The sequence below is a fragment of the Leptonotus elevatus genome, chromosome 12 (genome assembly GCF_054856555.1).
Source record: "Leptonotus elevatus isolate MCC_2025b chromosome 12, RoL_Lele_1.0, whole genome shotgun sequence".
Lineage (NCBI taxonomy): Eukaryota > Metazoa > Chordata > Actinopteri > Syngnathiformes > Syngnathidae > Leptonotus > Leptonotus elevatus.
In genome coordinates this window covers 13,020,737-13,038,686 of record NC_141250.1, presented here as the reverse complement: position 1 = coordinate 13,038,686, position 17,950 = coordinate 13,020,737, and the positions used below count along the sequence as shown (strand labels likewise).

The following is a 17,950-nucleotide window of genomic DNA, read 5'->3' as shown; positions in this document are numbered from 1 at the left end:
ATTTCATTAAAGGTAAAGCATCACATTATTTGACACTAAAGTCATACCTTCATTGTCAATCATCTGCTTAAAACACTAAGTTAGCAATCCAAAGTTGTCTTTTGGTTTATTAAACAAAGTCAGAAAATTCAAATTAATTAGATTTAATCTGATTTTGTGCCAAATTCAACACTTAATGCGACCTTCAAAGGTGACACTATAGTAGCTCAAGACTGATGATGTGTTTTGAGAGAGAAAATGACATTGTCTTATGCTGTGTTCTAAGCAATACTTTTTTATGGTTACTGTAAATTGCAAACGTATATGTAATATGTATATTTTGTTAAAACTATACTACGTAACGTCGCTATATCTGGATACTTTCCTTATCATTGGCTAATTATTGTGTCTCCCGCTATTAATTGTCACATTTGATCGCAGACCACCCCAGTCACGTCGACTGGAATTCCAGTCAGTGACAAAACCTTCACCCGGACCTCTTTGCTGGGTTTTGTGGGACCAGTAAGTTCTCTCTCTACCACACAATTAATCCAATGCTTTTAAACCATCATGTTTTCATGTGTATATCTTTTATACGTCGCTGCTATGCTATGATTTTAATTCAACAAAAGTCCCAATTTTGTTGCGACTGTCAGATTTTACCATTACAAACATGCACCCATATTGATTAAAAAACAATTCTAAAAGGGCCTCAATTGAGCACTAAAATTCTTAGATTTACATCCTGATTGCAGAAAGCCTCTTTAATGTTTCAGCTGACCTAAATAACACCTTAAATTGAATTGGGCAGCGCTGACAGCACACTCTTCGCTTTGTTGTGCTCCTGAAAATTTCTGAGATGGAATATGCAAATAGCTCAGGAAAATTAATGAGCTGTTTGGCCTTTTCCAAGTCAGTGAAGCCGAGAATCAGAATTTGTGCAGCTCCCTGACATCTGTCGCATTGATTCGGGGCCAGGCCTCAGTGTGTCTCAGATTAACTCTATATGTAATATGGCAGTCTAAAGTCTAAAATACATCGAGTTGTGGTCAGAAGTTTCCATGATCATTTATTTGAAGCTGTCTTTTTGATGAGCATTTGTAAACTTCTTTGTAGTCAAGTCAATTTCGACCTGGTGTTGGGTTTCAGTCCCTCAGCTAAGTGGTGGTAATGACTAGGGCTCACGGTTCAATTCCCACTGCGAGGCCATATTGGCAAGTAGTAGCTGTAGAGAGGCTAGTCTGCTTCCTGACTACTTCCTAGGTGCTCTTGAGCATGGCACACTCCCTCGCTGTGCAGCAATGTTTGCACGCATTTACACTCACTCTGACATGTTTCCTGGTTCTCTGTTTGGTATGTAACAAAAATATACAGAAGAGTGTAAGTTAAATTTCCACTTTTAAATATTATAATTGGAAAATTAAAAAAGTTGGCCTTGGTTAGCGCTTCCCCCTGTTGATTTAAATAAGGATACATTTCTTATTATTCCACTCCATTTTCCTTATGTAATGATAGGAACTCCTCTAATGCAGCATTTTTAAACCATATTTAACTGTTTATACTTTCGCTGGAGTTAAAGGGGAAGTCAACCTTAAACATTTCCTGACAATAAAATGTGACCTCACTAGTCTAAACACGACATTCTGATTAATATTACATTTGTGAAATATGAGTTATGAATCAAAATCCAGCTGTTTATATCCATCTCAGGGGGCGGCCATTTTGCCACTTGCTGTTGATTGAAGATGACATCACAGTCTCTTAGGGCTCAGGCAATGACCAATCACAGCTCACCTGTTTTCTGAAGCTGAGCTGTGATTGGTTGTTACCTGAGAAACTGCGATGTCATTTTCATGCGACAGCAGGTGGCAAAATGGCCGCCTTCTGATATTGATACAAACTGCTGGATTTTGTTGCTTAACTCATATTCCACAAACGCAATATTAACCATTACATATTATTGTCAAGAAGTTTTTTTTGGGGGGGGGGGGGGGTTGAATTCCCCTTTAAAATCGATAGCATGCATTTTTCAATATATTGATTTTGTGCTCTTAAGGCAGACACAGGCGAGTTTCAGGGACGTCAAGTTAGCATTGACGGGTTATATCCGAACTGTGCGTTTTCACTGCATTGGCAAATATCCTTTAACATACCAGATTTTATTCCACATTAAGATGAGCTCTAAATCTGATTTAAAGATAGAACAAAAAAAATCTGAATAGTGTCACTTGAAACAGAAAGTGAATCCAGCCTCATGACTACAATAAATGGTGCCAAACCTTGTGTTCTCCCACCAGGACAGCCTCGTGTTCGTTGTAGGGAAGATGGATGGATTGATGGTGGTGAGTGGGCGGAGGCACAATGCTGACGACGTGGTTGCCACGGCTCTTGCGGTGGAGCCGATGAAGTTTGTTTACAGGGGAAGGTTAGAAGACACAATTTCTCAGTCAGTCCTGCCAGCCACAGCATTAGGTACACTTGCACAATCTAAGGAGAGATCGAATATGCTCGTGTTAATCACTCTATTCATGTATTATTAAAGGTGCAGTCTCATCATGCATTATTAAGTGCAGTACACATTGAGTTAGTATTGGTATAGTTGTGCATTTTGTAAAATTGAATATGAAACTGTCGAACAAATTGTTAAAATCGCACAGCAGATTGTGTTCAATCATTCATACTTCTTCCCTCTTATGGAGCAAAACAAGGTAGAATATTGAACAAAGCTGCCTGATCGGATCTCGTCAGATTGTGCAAGTGTCACAATTACTGTGGCAGGTGAGTTTTAAAATCCCAAGATTGTGTTTATGAGAGTTGATTTGCCTGGTGCACTGCAGGATAGCTGTCTTTTCTGTGTCGGTGCTGCACGATGAGAGGATTGTCGTGGTGGCGGAGCAGAGACCGGATGCCTCTGAGGAAGACAGCTTCCAGTGGATGAGTCGCGTCCTTCAGGTGCTGACTCTGCTCCTTTCATTCTTTACGCAACATTGCGGCAGACCATCAATGGCGCTTTATTTATTTACTTTTCTTTTTTTCTTTTCTTTTTTTTCTTTTTATTTTATTTTTTCTCTTTTTTATAAAGAGCTCAGTATTGTTAATTTGGAAATGTCATCATCATTGCTCTTTATTTATTTATTTTTTGTTTTTGGTTTTTTTTTTTTTTTTTAATATATATATATTATGCGGACAGGGGACCGCAGCACTGCTCTATACTGTGGTCCCCAACCGATGGCACCCCACAACCCCCCCCCCCCCCCCTCCCAGTTGTGTGGTGCATTAAAATGTATTTATTTACTATTTATTAGGTTAGACAATGTTGTGTGTACTTTGCCATAAATTCTTTAGCACACCACTTCAAGTGTATTGGTCTTTATTTCAAATGGCAAATTAATGTGTAATTTACAATTTGCGCAATATCTAATACAAGAGCTCTATCCAAAAATGTTTCTTCATCAATTATAATGCAAGCATTATACCTGTAATGCTTTATTTTGATTAAACTGTCAAGAGAGGCATTCATTAAATAATGTTTATTTTTGTGTTTGTAGTTTGTCATTGTCATTGACATTTTGGTAACCAATAAGTCCCACGAGTGAATAAAAAAAATGTTAGAAACAGCTCTCAGGATGATGCAATGCTGTTGTAACCCACTGCACATTCATTACAGTCAGTCCTCCTGCAGTGGATATCACTCATTATAATAATGCAAGCGTTAATAGCCGTACTGTATATGAAAATAAATGCAAAAACACTTCTCCTGTCTTTCTTCCAGGCCATAGACAGCATCCACCAAGTGGGTGTGTACTGTTTGGCCCTGGTGCCTGCCAACACTCTTCCCAAAGCTCCCCTGGGTGGCATCCACATATCAGAGACCAAACAGCGCTTCCTGGAGGGCGCCTTGCATCCCTGCAATGTCCTAATGTGCCCTCACACGTGCGTCACCAACCTACCCAAGCCGAGGCAAAAGCAGCCGGGTATAGAGCCGCCAAACATGCCTGCTGGAGGAAGACAGTTTGTCTGTTTGGACTGAGTGATTGGATGTGTGTGCGTGTGCGTGTGCGTGTGCGTGTGCGTGTGCGTGTGCGTGTGCGTGTGCTGCACAGAGGTCGGCCCCGCTTCTATGATCGTAGGAAACCTGGTGGCAGGCAAGAGGATAGCGCAGGCCTGCGGGAGAGACGTGACCCAGTTGGAAGACAACGAGCAGGTACTCACTAGGCGAAAAAGTTTTTGCTTTCATGGAATGTTTGCTGAGATGTTTTTGCTTACCAGGCAGTTTTTGTGTAAGAGCATTTATTTTTGTTTTAAGAAATGTTGCCAAGTACAATTTTCCTCCTATTTTTGCTTTAATTACGTTGATAACCTCTAAATTCCTGTGCCACCACCAGGATGTTTCATGTCCTGCTAGATGGGATATTATCCATCACTAAGCTATGGTTTAGATCCAATTTAAACTTTGAGTGAGTTTTGTTTTTTTAAGGGGAAGTCAACCAAAAAAAAAAACTTCTTGACAATAATATGTTTTATGCAGCCCCGCTTGTGTAAATATGGTAGTGTGGTTAGTGGTATATGAGTTAAGCATCAAAACCCAGCCATTTTTATCCATATCAGAAGGCGGCCATTTTGCCACTTGCTGTCAAGTGAAAATGACACCACAGTTGCTCAGGTCTCAGGTAACAACCAATCACAGCTCACCTTCATAAAACAGGTGAGCTGTGTTCGGTCATTGCCTGAGCCCTGAGCAACTTTGATGTCATCTTCAGTTGACAGCAAGTGGCAAAATGGCCGCCCCCCTGAGATGGATAAAAACGGATGGATTTTGCTGCAGAACTCATAATCCACAAATGTAATATTAATCAGAATGTCATGTTTAGACTTGTAAGGTCACATATAACATATTATTATCAAGAAGTTATTAAGGTTGACTTCCACTTTAAATTCTTTATTTATGATAATTGCTAACCAGTGTGAACAAGTGTTGAATCACTGTCCACTGTAGTGAGGTTGGATTTTCCAACAGTAGTACAGTATGTTAAAATGTAAAAAATAAAAAATAAAAAAATAAAAAAAATACTTACATTGCATAAAAGAGTCAATAACACACTACCGAGAGGTTGTCATCATTCATGCATGTAAGGCAAAGGTTAAAAAAAAAAAATCCTTCCCCGATCTATATATTTTAAGTCACTGTTGTCTCTATATGCGTCCATGGTTCCTGGCCCTGCTAGTTCCTCTACATTCAAGATGTGCTACAGTGGAGAGCGCAGGCCACTCCGGACCATCAGCTGTTCCTTGTTCTCAATGCCAAGGTACCTCAGCACGTCCAATTACTATCTCAGCTCTCAAATGGAAAGCAAGTCTTATATTTGAATAAATGACATAATATAATTCAAAGTGTATGAATTCCGCTACAGTGCTGTCCCATGATTGGCTGGCTTTTAAGTCACTGCCATGGCCGTAGCAACTTCAATTGATCGTGATTTCACTCAGCATGTACGCATCAATGCATATCATTTGTGATGTGATGTGTAAGGTTAATCCGTGATGGCAAAGTGGATCACTGATTCTGACTCAGACTGTAGCGTGTGTATTAGGAATGTGGGAAAACCCCATGAGAAGTGAGAACAAGCAAACTCGAAAGTCAACAAAATGTCATTGACGTTGGATGTTCAACTCAGTACATTGATTTACAGATGGGGAATCACCGGACTAGTCAACTGAGATCTTAATTGTTTATGAGGAATTATTACCCGACATGGCTGCGTTGACACATTTGCCACGTGCTTCTTTAGGGCACGGTGGCGAGTGCGGCGTCCTGCCTGCAGCTCCACAAGCGGGCCGAGCGGGTGGCCGCAGCCCTGATGGGACGTCTCAACACCGGTGACCACGTCGCACTTGTCTACACGCCAGGTATTCACAACAAAGCCCTGAGGCTCCGCTTTTTTAATATAATCAGTCATCTCAACAGCCTGTGAATGGTAAACCAGCAATAAAGCTATGTTCACACTGCAGGTCTTAATGCTCAATTCCGTTTTTGGGGTGAAATCTGATTAATTTTTTTATGAGTAAGTGTTCACATTACCTATTAATTGCGACCTCAGTCTGTCTGCTGTGTGAACGTATGTGTCCCAAAAGTGACCCGCATGCGCAGAAGAAGAAAAAACGTCACTCACAACGCTGTGTTTGCGGAAGTAAATACATATGGTCCAACGTTTTGTCGGGGCTCATATTTTTACCATCTCATATCTACAGAGTGATGAGGGGAGAAGGTAGAAATAACAATTTGTGAAAATGAGGAGAGCCTGTTTGAGCTCCCCATCTCACGGAGACCTCTCCTTTTTCTCTCTCCTAACGATGAAGTCACGTCATTGCCGCGCATAAATAAATGAGTAAATTACTAATATCATCACAAGTGTCAACTTTATGTTTAACTTTATGTTTCAAGTGGGATTAAATTAAAGTCTAATATAAAGTCACTACCATTACTCGAAACAACTTTGCTGATTCACTTACGTCTCGGATATTCAGACTGCGGTCGCATTGCAAAAATTCCGATACGTATCCGATCTGGGACCACATATGAAAGTGACCTTGGTCAGATAGGAAGAAAATCTGAACTGAGCTGTTCAGACTGACATAAAAAAGTCGGATACAGGTCCCATTTGGGCAAAAAAAATCCGATCTGGGTCGCATTTGCCTGCAGTGTGAACGTAGCTTAAGTGGCTTTGTTTATGCGCAGGGATCGACCTTATTGCCACCTTCTATGGCTGCTTGTATGCTGGCTGTGTCCCAGTGACGGTCAGACCGCCACATCCGCAGAACCTGGCCACCACCCTTCCCACCGTCAAGATGATTGTTGAGGTAAGTCGACCGGGGTTGGGAAAACAATTTATTAAAGACAATGCCTTTTTCAAGATGACTCGTGCGTGTGGGTGGTGAAGAATGGCCAGTGGTGGTAGTTCATTTTCAACTGCTGAAATATAGACTATTGATTACTACAGTTTTTTTTTTTTTTTTTTTTTTTTTTTTTTACTACTACATAGTCCATTTTACAATTCCCACTTACTGTAGCTTTATTTACATGAAGCACAATGCAGTCAGTGGTCTATCCATGTGTTACAGGTCAGTAAGTCAGTGTGCATCTTGACCACTCAAGCAATAATGAAGCTACTGAAATCCAAAGAGGCCGCCGCTGCAGTGGATGTCAAGAGCTGGCCAATGGTCCTTGACACAGGTGAGCTACAATTCACACGGACGCTTTTACTACATGTTCTCCCGCTGACAAATTTGAGTTCTAAATTTGTCGATTCAGATGACCTCCCCAGGAAGAAAAGCCCTCAGATTTACAAGCCCCCAACTCCGGAGATGTTAGCATACCTTGACTTTAGCGTTTCCACCACGGGCATCCTAGCAGGAGTCAAGGTGGGTGCTGGAGATACTAAGGATTGTTTTTATTTCATTTTTCATTTTTACAAATTGTCTTCATGGTATGGCTGAATCTCATTTGGTCTATTAGATGTCCCATGCAGCCACTGGTGCTTTGTGCCGCTCCATCAAGCTGCAGTGTGAGCTTTACCCTTCTCGCCAGATAGCCATCTGTCTAGACCCATATTGCGGCCTGGGCTTCGCTCTCTGGTGCCTGTGCAGGTGAGCCATTGTCATACATTAGGGCTGTGCAAGTAATTGAAATTCAATTACAACTCCACAATTACAAAATCTGCATAATCGTAAAAAAAAAGAAAAGAAAAGATTATTAATAAACAAAAAAAAAAAGAGTTGTTTATACAGTACAGGCCAAAAGTTTGGACACACTTTCTTATTCAATGCATTTGCTTTATTCTCATGACAGGTTACTTTGTAGATTCTTACTGAAGGCATCAAAACTATGTATGAACTGATGTGTAGTTATGTATTTAACAAAAAAAAAAGGTGAAATAACTGAAAACATGTTTTATATTATAGATTCTTCAAAAAAGCCATCTTTTGCCCCTGGTTCCGCTTTTGCATACTCTTGGCATTCTTACCGCTAAAAACTCCTTAAAGACTGTTGAATAACCCTTTCAGGTGACTGACTACCTTTTGAAGGTCATCGAGAAAATGCCAAGAATGTGCAAGAAAGTAATCAGAGAAAAGGGTGACTATTAATTGATGTACTTATTTTATTATTGTCACCTTTTTTTAAGTACATAACTCCACATGTGTTTGTTAGTTGTCATAGTTGTTGTCATAGTTTTGATGCCTTCAGTGAGATTCTACAATGTACATAGTCATGAAAATAAATCAAATGTATTGAATGAGAAGGTGTGTCCAAACTTTTGGCCTGTACTGTATATATACATTTGCACATTTTTCCTAAATATTAAAATAAATAATTTAATAAATGTTGTTTCATCCTAAAGGAACTTGCATAATTATAGTGTTTCAAAGAATTTTATTTCTCTTAATATATTTTTTTTCACATTTAAACATGTTCTTGTTTTGTACCAAAAAATAAATGATCGTCTTACTGCACAGTGCACATGCTGCACTCCAACTTCCAAGTTTTTGACAACATAAATAAATGAATATATATTAGTATAAATGTATATTATAAAGGAACTTACATAATTATAGTGTTTCTATTTTTTTTTTATTGGTCTTAATATTTTTAAATGCTTAAACATTTTCTTGTTTTGTACCAAAAAATAATCGTTTGAATAATCATGATTTAAATTATTGCCAAAATAGTCATAATTATTATTTTTTCCATAATCGAGCAGCCCTATCATACAGCATATCACAATTTTACTGTTTACTTTTATTTTAATTTAATTTGAATTTATTTTTATTGACCGTATGTCTTATATCACTCCATATATGTTTGTGTGTTGCAGTGTGTACTCTGGCCACCAGTCCATTCTGGTTCCCCCTCTGGAACTGGAAAGCAACGTTTCTGTTTGGCTGGCCGCCGTCAGCCAGTACAAAGTGCGCGTCACTTTCTGCTCCTACTCAGTCATGGAAATGTGCACCAAAGGGCTGGGCTCGCAGACGGAAGCACTACGGGTGAGTGTGACACAAGATCAAATATAAGAAAATAAAGAAAACACAACTCATTTTCATCAATTCTATCATGTTTTTTACCTTCTTTATCAAATTGCTGGCTCTTAAAAAGTCACTTTTAATAACATGTCTCCTTAAGTATTGAAATAAATGTGTAACTCTTCTCCCGTGTACAGCTGCGGAACGTCAACCTGTCGTGTGTGCGCACGTGCATGGTGGTAGCGGAAGAGAGGCCTCGCATAGCTCTCACGCAGTCCTTCTCCAAGATCTTCAAGGACCTGGGGCTTTCGGCGCGCGCCGTCAGCACCACCTTCGGCTGCAGGGTGAACGTGGCCATCTGTTTGCAGGTTAGCATACGTCAGGCAGGACTTGACCTGTTTCTTAACTGCGTGCATGGGGGGGAAATTGTTCCACGGAAATGCTGTCCACGTGGTACAATGTTTTAATGTACAACATTTGGTACACCAGCACAATCTTGAGATGCTCACTCACTTAGGGTTGACGCTGTCGAGAATGGTAGTAAAATAAATAAATAAATTAGGGGTGTCAGGTGATTAATTTTTTTAATTATAATTAATCACATGACTTCAATAGTTAACTCACGATTAATTGCAAATTTTATATCTGTTCCAAATGTACAATAAAATACTTTTTTCTAAGTTTTCATACTCTTGTTGACATAAAAGTGGAAAAAAATGTTAAAACTAATAGAAATATGTCTGCATCTTTTGGTCCTTGATACAGTCAAAATTAAAAAGTTTGATGTTAATTTGTGTTGGTCATTTTTCTGCCACTAGATGGCATAATTGCATTTGTAAGACATTGGTGACAGCTCAGTGCATTTTTCTTTTCATAATAACAGCTATCTAATCATGAAGTTACAAATTATCCACATTTTTTAAATTGTAAAATACAGCTTGACCCCAGTCTCCACAAATATATGCGTTATTATTAAATGTATTACTGCTAAATTTTCACGTGGATGTGCCTGCTGAGTTACGACTGGAATTCTCCCAGTACTGGCTTTTCAAGTAAGGGGCGGTCATTAACCGTGCGTTTCAAAATAATTAGTGGCTTAAAGGAACATTAAATTAACTCAAAATTAACACATTAATTTTGACACCCTTAAAATGATTTATAAAAAGTTTAGACATGATCTTGTGTTAGTGATAGCTGGACTGGACTTTTTTTCTTTTTTTTAAACAAAGTCTAGGTATTATTTTTAGATTGTGCAAGTGTACCTAATGTTGTGACTGTCTATCTTGTGCCAATTTTTAAATGTGATTATTTTGGGTCTAAATTCATTTCCTCTCTGGATTCTTTCTTTGTTTGGTTTTGTGTACATGTGTTGTGTTGGAGTGTGCGTCCACGTGTATACATAAACACATAAAAATGTATTTTATTTATGTGTCCCGTCAGCCCAACAGGTTAGGGAAACTGATGGAGCAGGTACTGTCAGACAAGAGTGGTTGCTTGCTCTTTTGGGGGGGCTGTTGCTGTTTTTCCATGCGTGTGCGTGTCTGCATGTTTTGTCTCTGCCTTCATGTTTTTTTGTTTATCGTGACAAGAAATCAGCTCCATCTTGCTACAAACTTGTTTGCGGCCAGGTCTGCTATTCTCTCTGCATCGGCTGCCTCTCGGATGCCTTCATGCCGCCTGCGCTGCTTTACATTAGCGCAAGGAATCGGCGTGCATGCCTGTTGAGGACTTTTTCTAATGTAAAGTGTGTGGCGATCACACGTACAGTGAGGCAAATGTGATGTTTGGAAATATTTGTTAAAAAGAGCTCCTGATGCTGTGTAGCCTCCCGTTTTTCAGATTTTGAAGAAAGTCCCCCTCAGGGTAAAATATGATTTGAAAACCTTCACAATATTTTCAGTAACATTTGAACTTCAACAAGTCAACCACTACAGGTGTAAATAAAATTAAAATACATATAGGAAAGTTAATGTATTTTAGTGGTTCAACGTGAAACTCCCATATTATACACATTAATAAAGCACATTTTGATTGAGAAAACCAACTCCTAACCAATTTCTTTATATTTATTTTCTTTATAATCATAATTATACTCTTGTTTGTAATAAATCTCATAAATTTCACTTTAAAAAAAATTACCTACTAAAATAGCTTTCCATTGTAATCTAGGTTAGTAGTTCAGAATTTGTTTTTACTCCAAGTACCATTTGACAAAAACACTTGGCTCTCAAAGAACCGCCATCGTCGTAGTAGACCTAAATATTCATCAAAAACGAGACGGGGGATTTTATTCCTACAAATATAATATTATTGTAAATGCATTAATCTGAATAAAAGTCTTAATCTAAACAGTTTTTACAGATTAAATGCCAATGTATTGTAACAAAAAATATGATTGAATACAACTGAAAGTACTATTTTTTTACGTACCACTAGAGGGAGCATGTGTACCACTCGTTGTACAGGATGCACCTCTGACTACAGGCTAGCTGTAGCTATTTTAGCTTTTCTAAAATTAAGCATTAATTAGTTGCTTAACAATATTGATGGATTAGTGTGACCGATTTAATCATTAAAAATGTAATCAAAGAAAAGCAGCAAATAGGTCCATGACGTAAAAGTATTAAACTGTATTTTTTATGTTAGAATCGCCCATATGTTTGTAATTTACATATTTAGTTGTTGTTTTTCGGCACTCAAGTGTTAAAAGGAAGTTAACCTCTGTGCAATTTGCAAACAAATCAAATTCTACATTTTACTTTGAGACCAAATTGCAAATTCCCATTGCACACAGTTAGGCCTTTTTGGTTGATAATGAAAACAAATGTTTGATTTCTGTCTAATTACACCGATAGCTTTATCGGATGACATACCCTAATCTTTGGCCAGGTGATTCCATGCTGAATGAATGCTCAGCTTTGTGCTAAACTCTGCGTGCGTGCGTGCGGGCGTGCGTGCGTGCGTGTGTGCTTGGACCCTGCAGTTGGCCGTCACTCACCCTCATGGCTAGCTGGTGCTTTGCATTAACACTTGGCAGAGGCGTGAGAAGGATGACAAATCCAAAGCAAACTCATTTCAATATCAAAGTAATTGAATTTGGGTGTGAGTTTTCGTGTAGGCGAGTCATGTTGCTGCATTTAATTTAAGCAATTGCTCCGTCGGAAATGTCCCTTGTTGGTTGGTAATTTCTTGTTTTTAAAAGCTCTCATGTAGCCCTTGGTAAGAGCAAAGGAAACTTATTATTTGGAGTCAAAATGGACGCCGACCACCTCACTATAATACTGAGGGATTTCTCCCAGCCAATCAACAAAGACAGTTAATGAAAATAATTGAAAGTTAAAATTAGTGAAAGAAAAATATATCCTACTGAGAAGAAATTAATCTGAATTTAATGATAATAATTAAATGTTTAAGTTCAGTTAATTAATTAAAAGTAACTTTAGATTTTATAAGACATTAGACAAATGTGATTTCTCCCAAGCAATGAATGAAACTTTTAATGTTATGATTTACAAAAAAAATAATTGTTGATTTGAAAAATAACTTAAGCTTTTAGGCTGTATAACATAGCAAATACATGGGGGAAAAATACTTTTGAAACATTAAGCTTATAAATAATGAAAGAAAAAAACTCACCATGTAATTTGTAAACTTAATCAAATGAATAATGAGAATCTTACAAAAAGTAATTTGACATTTATAAGACAGTAAAACCACGAGACCATGTAATGACCCCCCCCCCTCCCCCCAGTGAAATACTGTAAATGTATACCAATGCCTTTTTGTGTTTATCAATAAAAAAAAATTTCAAAACCTCTAACTTGAGATTTTCTAATTGGTAGAACCATGTGATACATTTTTGGAACTTCATATTGTATAGGCGATAGAGCCATGCGATCAGCAAATGAAAATCATTTTTTACATTTAAAATAATGAAATAAAACCATAATTCACTTTTGTAACTTCATTATGACCCTTATGATAATTAAAATCTTTGAAAAGAAAGTCCTACAATAGTTTTCTGGGGTTAAAAATGTCACTGTCGAACAACTTCAATGTGTGCGCTTTAAAGTGTTAATGGCAAACCAGTAGGATGCGTTGACGTCAACTGGAATGTAGCTCATTTGTGCATCTTTGTCGTTCCTCAGGGCACCGCGGGACCGGACCCCACAACAGTTTACGTGGACATGAGGGCTCTGCGACATGACAGGTGGGAAGTCTATCATAAGCACTGACCTTACAACGACTACTCTCTCTTTTCTCTACTCTCTTCATTTCTTCGCATTGCTATATCAATCTAATTGCCTAGGGCCTTCAAAATCAGTAGTGATGTCCTGTGTAACTGAAATTATATTACCACATGGGAGTGTTTCTTTACACAATCAGATTTCAAGCTCGCTGGCTCACAATAACGTCTGCATTTTTCTGACCTCTGATTGGTTGGTCAGAGTAAGCCAAGTTTGACTAGCACTTCATCGTCAGTAGCGATTTCCACACATTCATTTAATAATTAGCATCTATGAGTATGATGTGTTTTATTGTTTTGCCATGTAATTTGATAAATATTTATTCCGAACTGTTCGAGATTATCTACAAGGCACAAGTATGTGCTATGCAACTGCAGATGTGTCATCGTGTTTTTGGCTCGCATTCAGGGTTCGCCTGGTTGAGAGGGGATCCCCGCACAGTTTGCCTCTGATGGAGTCCGGCAAGGTACAGTGTCACACCAAAAAGACGTTAAAAACACTATGAACCCGCTGCAGGAGACTCCACTGAGTCATCCTGCTGTGATTACAGATACTTCCTGGAGTCAAGGTGATTATTGCCAACACAGAGACGAAAGGACCCTTGGGAGATTCTCATCTCGGAGAGGTGAGCTGCAACTTCGCCTGCTGTAGTAGCAAAATTGACCTGTGGGAGGCAGCATGCTTCAAGGCACCCAGAGTGATTAATAAATAAAAATATATAAAGATAGCGAAGCTAATTGAAAAAAGCTAGGCTAAATATTAGCTTAGCTTGTAATTACTTTGAGGTCGCAAACTCGTCAATTTTATTGTGGTGATGGACTTTTCGTGAAGGATACCACCCTGCTTGTAAACATGTCTATCATACGCAACCTGTTTTCTCCCTCTTTCGCAAGCCACACACCGCAGACAAATCTGATGATGACAACCATGTGCTGTTTTTGGTTGTGTGTGTGTGTGTGTGTGTGTGTGTACTAGATCTGGGTGAGCAGTCCTCACAATGCGACGGGCTACTACACCGTCTACGGAGAGGAAGCGCTGCACGCGGACCACTTCAACACTAAGCTCAGCTTTGGGGATACGCATACAGTGTGGGCAAGGACGGGTTACCTGGGCTTCCTGCGGCGCACTGAACTGACGGATGCCAGCGGAGGTGAGAATAAACCCCTGCTGACTGTGTTTTCTCCAAGATCAATGATTACTAATCACGGTGCGCTGGGCAAATATTTAAATACGCCTGCTGTCATTGGTTTACAAATTATTATGTAAGATCCTTATGTAGTGCTGTGGCCCAAATTATAAATCATATTTGTTGTTGCCCAAATATTTATATAAATATTTGATCCGATTTTATTTAGGGATGTTCAATACCACTTTTTTTTTTCACACCGATAACTATACCGGTACTTAACTCTTGAGTAGCCACCGATACAGATACCCTTCGTACATAAAATTCCTCCCCCCAAAAATGACAGATCATATTAAAGAAATGGTAAAATGGTACTTCATTTATGTATCGCTTTTCCACCTTACAAGGCCCTCAAAGCACTTTACATTTGACTACTCATTCACCTACTGATGATGCAGCATCAGGAGCAACTAGGGGTTCAGTATCTTGCTCAAGGATATTTCAACATGGGATCGAACCCACAACCACTGGGTTGCGAGACAACCACTCTACCACTCAGTCACGCCGCTATAAATCCCAATATAGTATTTTTCCTTAAAATCGCATGAAATTAATGGCAATTTTCTATTCCTCTAATTTCAGTTCCTGATTGCAAAACCTAGTGGCCAATTCTGGTATCGGCCACCGTCAGCAGTACCGATACCTTAAAATAAGGCTGGTATCAGCACCGATACTGATACCTTGTGTTGGTCACTCTGGAGTAGAAGTTTAGGGCTTCAGAGTAAATTTCCAAACACACCCCATGTTGACAGCAGCAAAGGAGTTTTTGTTTTTAGTTTAAAATTGCTTACCTTGACTAGAATTCCGCCTTGCATTTTGGAAGAAGCCACGCACAATAGTTGACTACAGTTCTTTGCCTTATTTCTTTTTCTTCTGCTTGCATTTATTTATTCTACTTTCTTTTGGCGGTTGACATATACCGGTACTTTTGGTGCATTACCACCACCACCTTTATCATGCCATAAAAAGAGGTCACTGTAGCAACCTGACCTGATTCTCCGACCAAGATTTTACAGCATCTCGGACACAACTTATTTTGTTTTACTTGAATTAAGTACAATCTACTTCAGTTATATATGGCCCAAAAGTGTTTTTCATGCAAATGTATTTTAATTGAAATACGACTTTATTACTGTACCAGGTAGTGGAGTCGAGTGACAAATTCGGGCTGTGTTGCAGCCGTACTAAAGGAACTCTGTAGTAAACGGTGTATGTGAAATTGTCTTAGAGCGCCATGACGCCCTCTACGTGGTGGGTTCTGTGGATGAGACCCTAGAGCTGAGGGGAATGAGGTACCACCCGATTGACATCGAGACCTCCGTCATCCGCTCCCATAAGAGCATAGCTGAATGGTGAGGTTAAAATGATCTATCCATATTATTTCCCCTGCTTGTGCGTGTCACACCCCCCCCCCCCCCCCCCACACACACACACACACATTAACTTGCTTCCTGTTTTTTGCGCAGCGCCGTGTTCACTTGGACCAACCTGCTTGTGGTGGTGGTGGAGCTGGAGGGCTCCGAGCAAGAGGCCCTGGACCTGGTGGCCCTGGTCACCAACGTGGTGCTGGAGGAGCACTACCTCATCGTGGGCGTGGTGGTGGTGGTCGACCCCGGCGTCATCCCCATCAACTCCAGAGGGGAGAAGCAACGCATGCACCTGCGAGACGGCTTCCTGGCCGACCAACTGGACCCCATATACGTGGCGTACAACATGTGACGCGGTGATTCCTCGCCATTCGCGCGCCGGAGCGTTTTGTCTGCTGCGGGCCAGGAGTGACACCGGTAGCGCTGCCATTTTCCACAGGGACTCCTCTGTTATGTCCCCAATTGTCACCGTTTGCATATGTTGCAGTAATTAACAGAGAGCAATGGTGACCAAGTTGTAGGAGGGTTTGTAGCTCAATCCACCAGGTGTGGTGGATATGAAAAGTCCACACACCCCTGTAAAATGCCAGCTTTTGGTGAGGAGAAGTTAACGCTGTTCCACATTTTCTCCACTCGATGACCGTAGTGGTATTTAATGCCGTGAAAATTGTTATGTACCATTGTCCTGAAAAAACAACAACCTTTGAACGATAACACAGCTGATTTAAGATGACTACAGAAATGTCACGAAAAGCCTCCTAGAACAACTGAGCTTTTTTTTCTGCTTTTTTTTTTTTTTTACATAGAGTTGTACAAGTTATATGTCCCATTTATGGTGAAGTTTTTGAAAGTATTTATTTTGGTTTCATGTTATAAATCGCAAAAACATGGCATTTGAGCAGGGGCATGTTGGCTTCATATCCGCTAAATCCCTAAAAGTAGGGATGGGCATTTTTTAATTATTATTTTTTTAATGTTCTGCTCCTGTTTGGACACCAGTTTTGCAGAATAATACTAGGAAGAATTGTGCCATAGTGGAGATCTGTCAAAGTAGTTCTTCAGGACAAACTAGTTGACTGTATCAACAGCGCCCCTGCAGGTTGCAGCCTAGCCGTGCACTCCCTTCTTTTCTTTTTTTGCCTGTCAACAATTGCACACCACATTTAGGAAACAGTTCATGGAATGTTCTGCCCATGCTATAACAAATGTTCTGTTCCACTCAAAACTTGTTTTGTTCTTTCACTTTTCTTCATAATTTGTTTTGTTCGTTCACTTTTCTAAGTAAACTCAATGCAATATGACTGATGTAAAGATTGTGGCTTTGGAAGGACGCGGTGACCTTGCCTTAAGTGTTTTTCTACCCCAGCTCTGTTAGAATTTCATTCGGTCCAGTTTGGCAGCTGTCGGATAGAGAGGAAGTACAGGGGGTCTTCAGTTTTTCGACGGATTCCTTCTACGCAAATGCAACTGTAAGTCATAATTAGTGTACACAGTAGAAAAGGCTTGATTAACTTCACATCTAGTAACTTAACTACAGTGCAAACTGTTTGATTGTGAGGACTTGGGGGACAAGTAACAACGTGCTGCTGAATTTGAGCTCCAGGTCGCCTCATTAATTAAGTGCTGCATCTTGAACACAATCAGAGTCCGAGGCTCGCCCCAACTCTGCGTTGACCTCACCTGTAAGGATTTGCCATGGTAAATATTGAGCATGTTTAACATTTAGTATTGTCAGCACCGATCGTTTTTCGAGCAGTAGGAAGTAGGAAATTTGCTTTTAAAACACGCCACAGGATAATGTGTCTAATCGGACCGCTGCTGACTTTGAATGGAAGGGAGAAAAAAAATTGAATTAAAACAATTGTCGGTATGTGTGTAAAACAGTAAAGTAATTGAGTGTGCCTCCACTTGGCTCAAAACTTAATGTCGATACCGTCACAAATTGAAGACCCCCCTTCTTATTCCTATTACAGTCTGGCAAATGTGAACATATTTGATCCTCAACAATCAAAACGCACTCCATTACACTACACACAAAAAGTGATACTGGACTTTGCGAAAAATTTCAGGATGAAAGAGAAAGCCCCCCCCACCACCCACCCCAAAAAAATCGTCTAAATACAGTATTCTGATTAATATTGCGCTAGTGGAATATG

General features: G+C 39.6%; 1 protein-coding gene across 4 annotated transcripts in view; it reads left to right on the top strand.

Moving 5' to 3' along the window:
- Nucleotides 1–17,095, top strand: part of dip2a (DIP2 acetate--CoA ligase A) — a 76,638-nt gene extending 59,543 nt beyond the window's left edge. For 2 of the 4 annotated variants that reach the window (XM_086090871.1, XM_086090873.1), the window contains 20 exons: nt 421–501; nt 2,277–2,404; nt 2,817–2,931; nt 3,752–3,953; nt 4,083–4,183; nt 5,205–5,285; nt 5,769–5,886; nt 6,716–6,837; nt 7,099–7,210; nt 7,289–7,398; nt 7,493–7,623; nt 8,850–9,018; nt 9,192–9,362; nt 10,435–10,464; nt 13,143–13,204; nt 13,650–13,707; nt 13,792–13,866; nt 14,217–14,391; nt 15,656–15,779; nt 15,894–17,095. In XM_086090871.1, the coding sequence (XP_085946997.1) occupies nt 421–501; nt 2,277–2,404; nt 2,817–2,931; nt 3,752–3,953; nt 4,083–4,183; nt 5,205–5,285; nt 5,769–5,886; nt 6,716–6,837; nt 7,099–7,210; nt 7,289–7,398; nt 7,493–7,623; nt 8,850–9,018; nt 9,192–9,362; nt 10,435–10,464; nt 13,143–13,204; nt 13,650–13,707; nt 13,792–13,866; nt 14,217–14,391; nt 15,656–15,779; nt 15,894–16,146 (2,418 nt within the window). In that variant the 3' untranslated portion in view covers nt 16,147–17,095. The remainder of the gene's footprint in view (nt 1–420; nt 502–2,276; nt 2,405–2,816; nt 2,932–3,751; nt 3,954–4,082; nt 4,184–5,204; nt 5,286–5,768; nt 5,887–6,715; nt 6,838–7,098; nt 7,211–7,288; nt 7,399–7,492; nt 7,624–8,849; nt 9,019–9,191; nt 9,363–10,434; nt 10,465–13,142; nt 13,205–13,649; nt 13,708–13,791; nt 13,867–14,216; nt 14,392–15,655; nt 15,780–15,893) is intronic. The other 2 variants (XM_086090874.1, XM_086090872.1) reach the window with 1 other exon arrangement.
- Nucleotides 17,096–17,950: the final 855 nt, after the last annotated feature.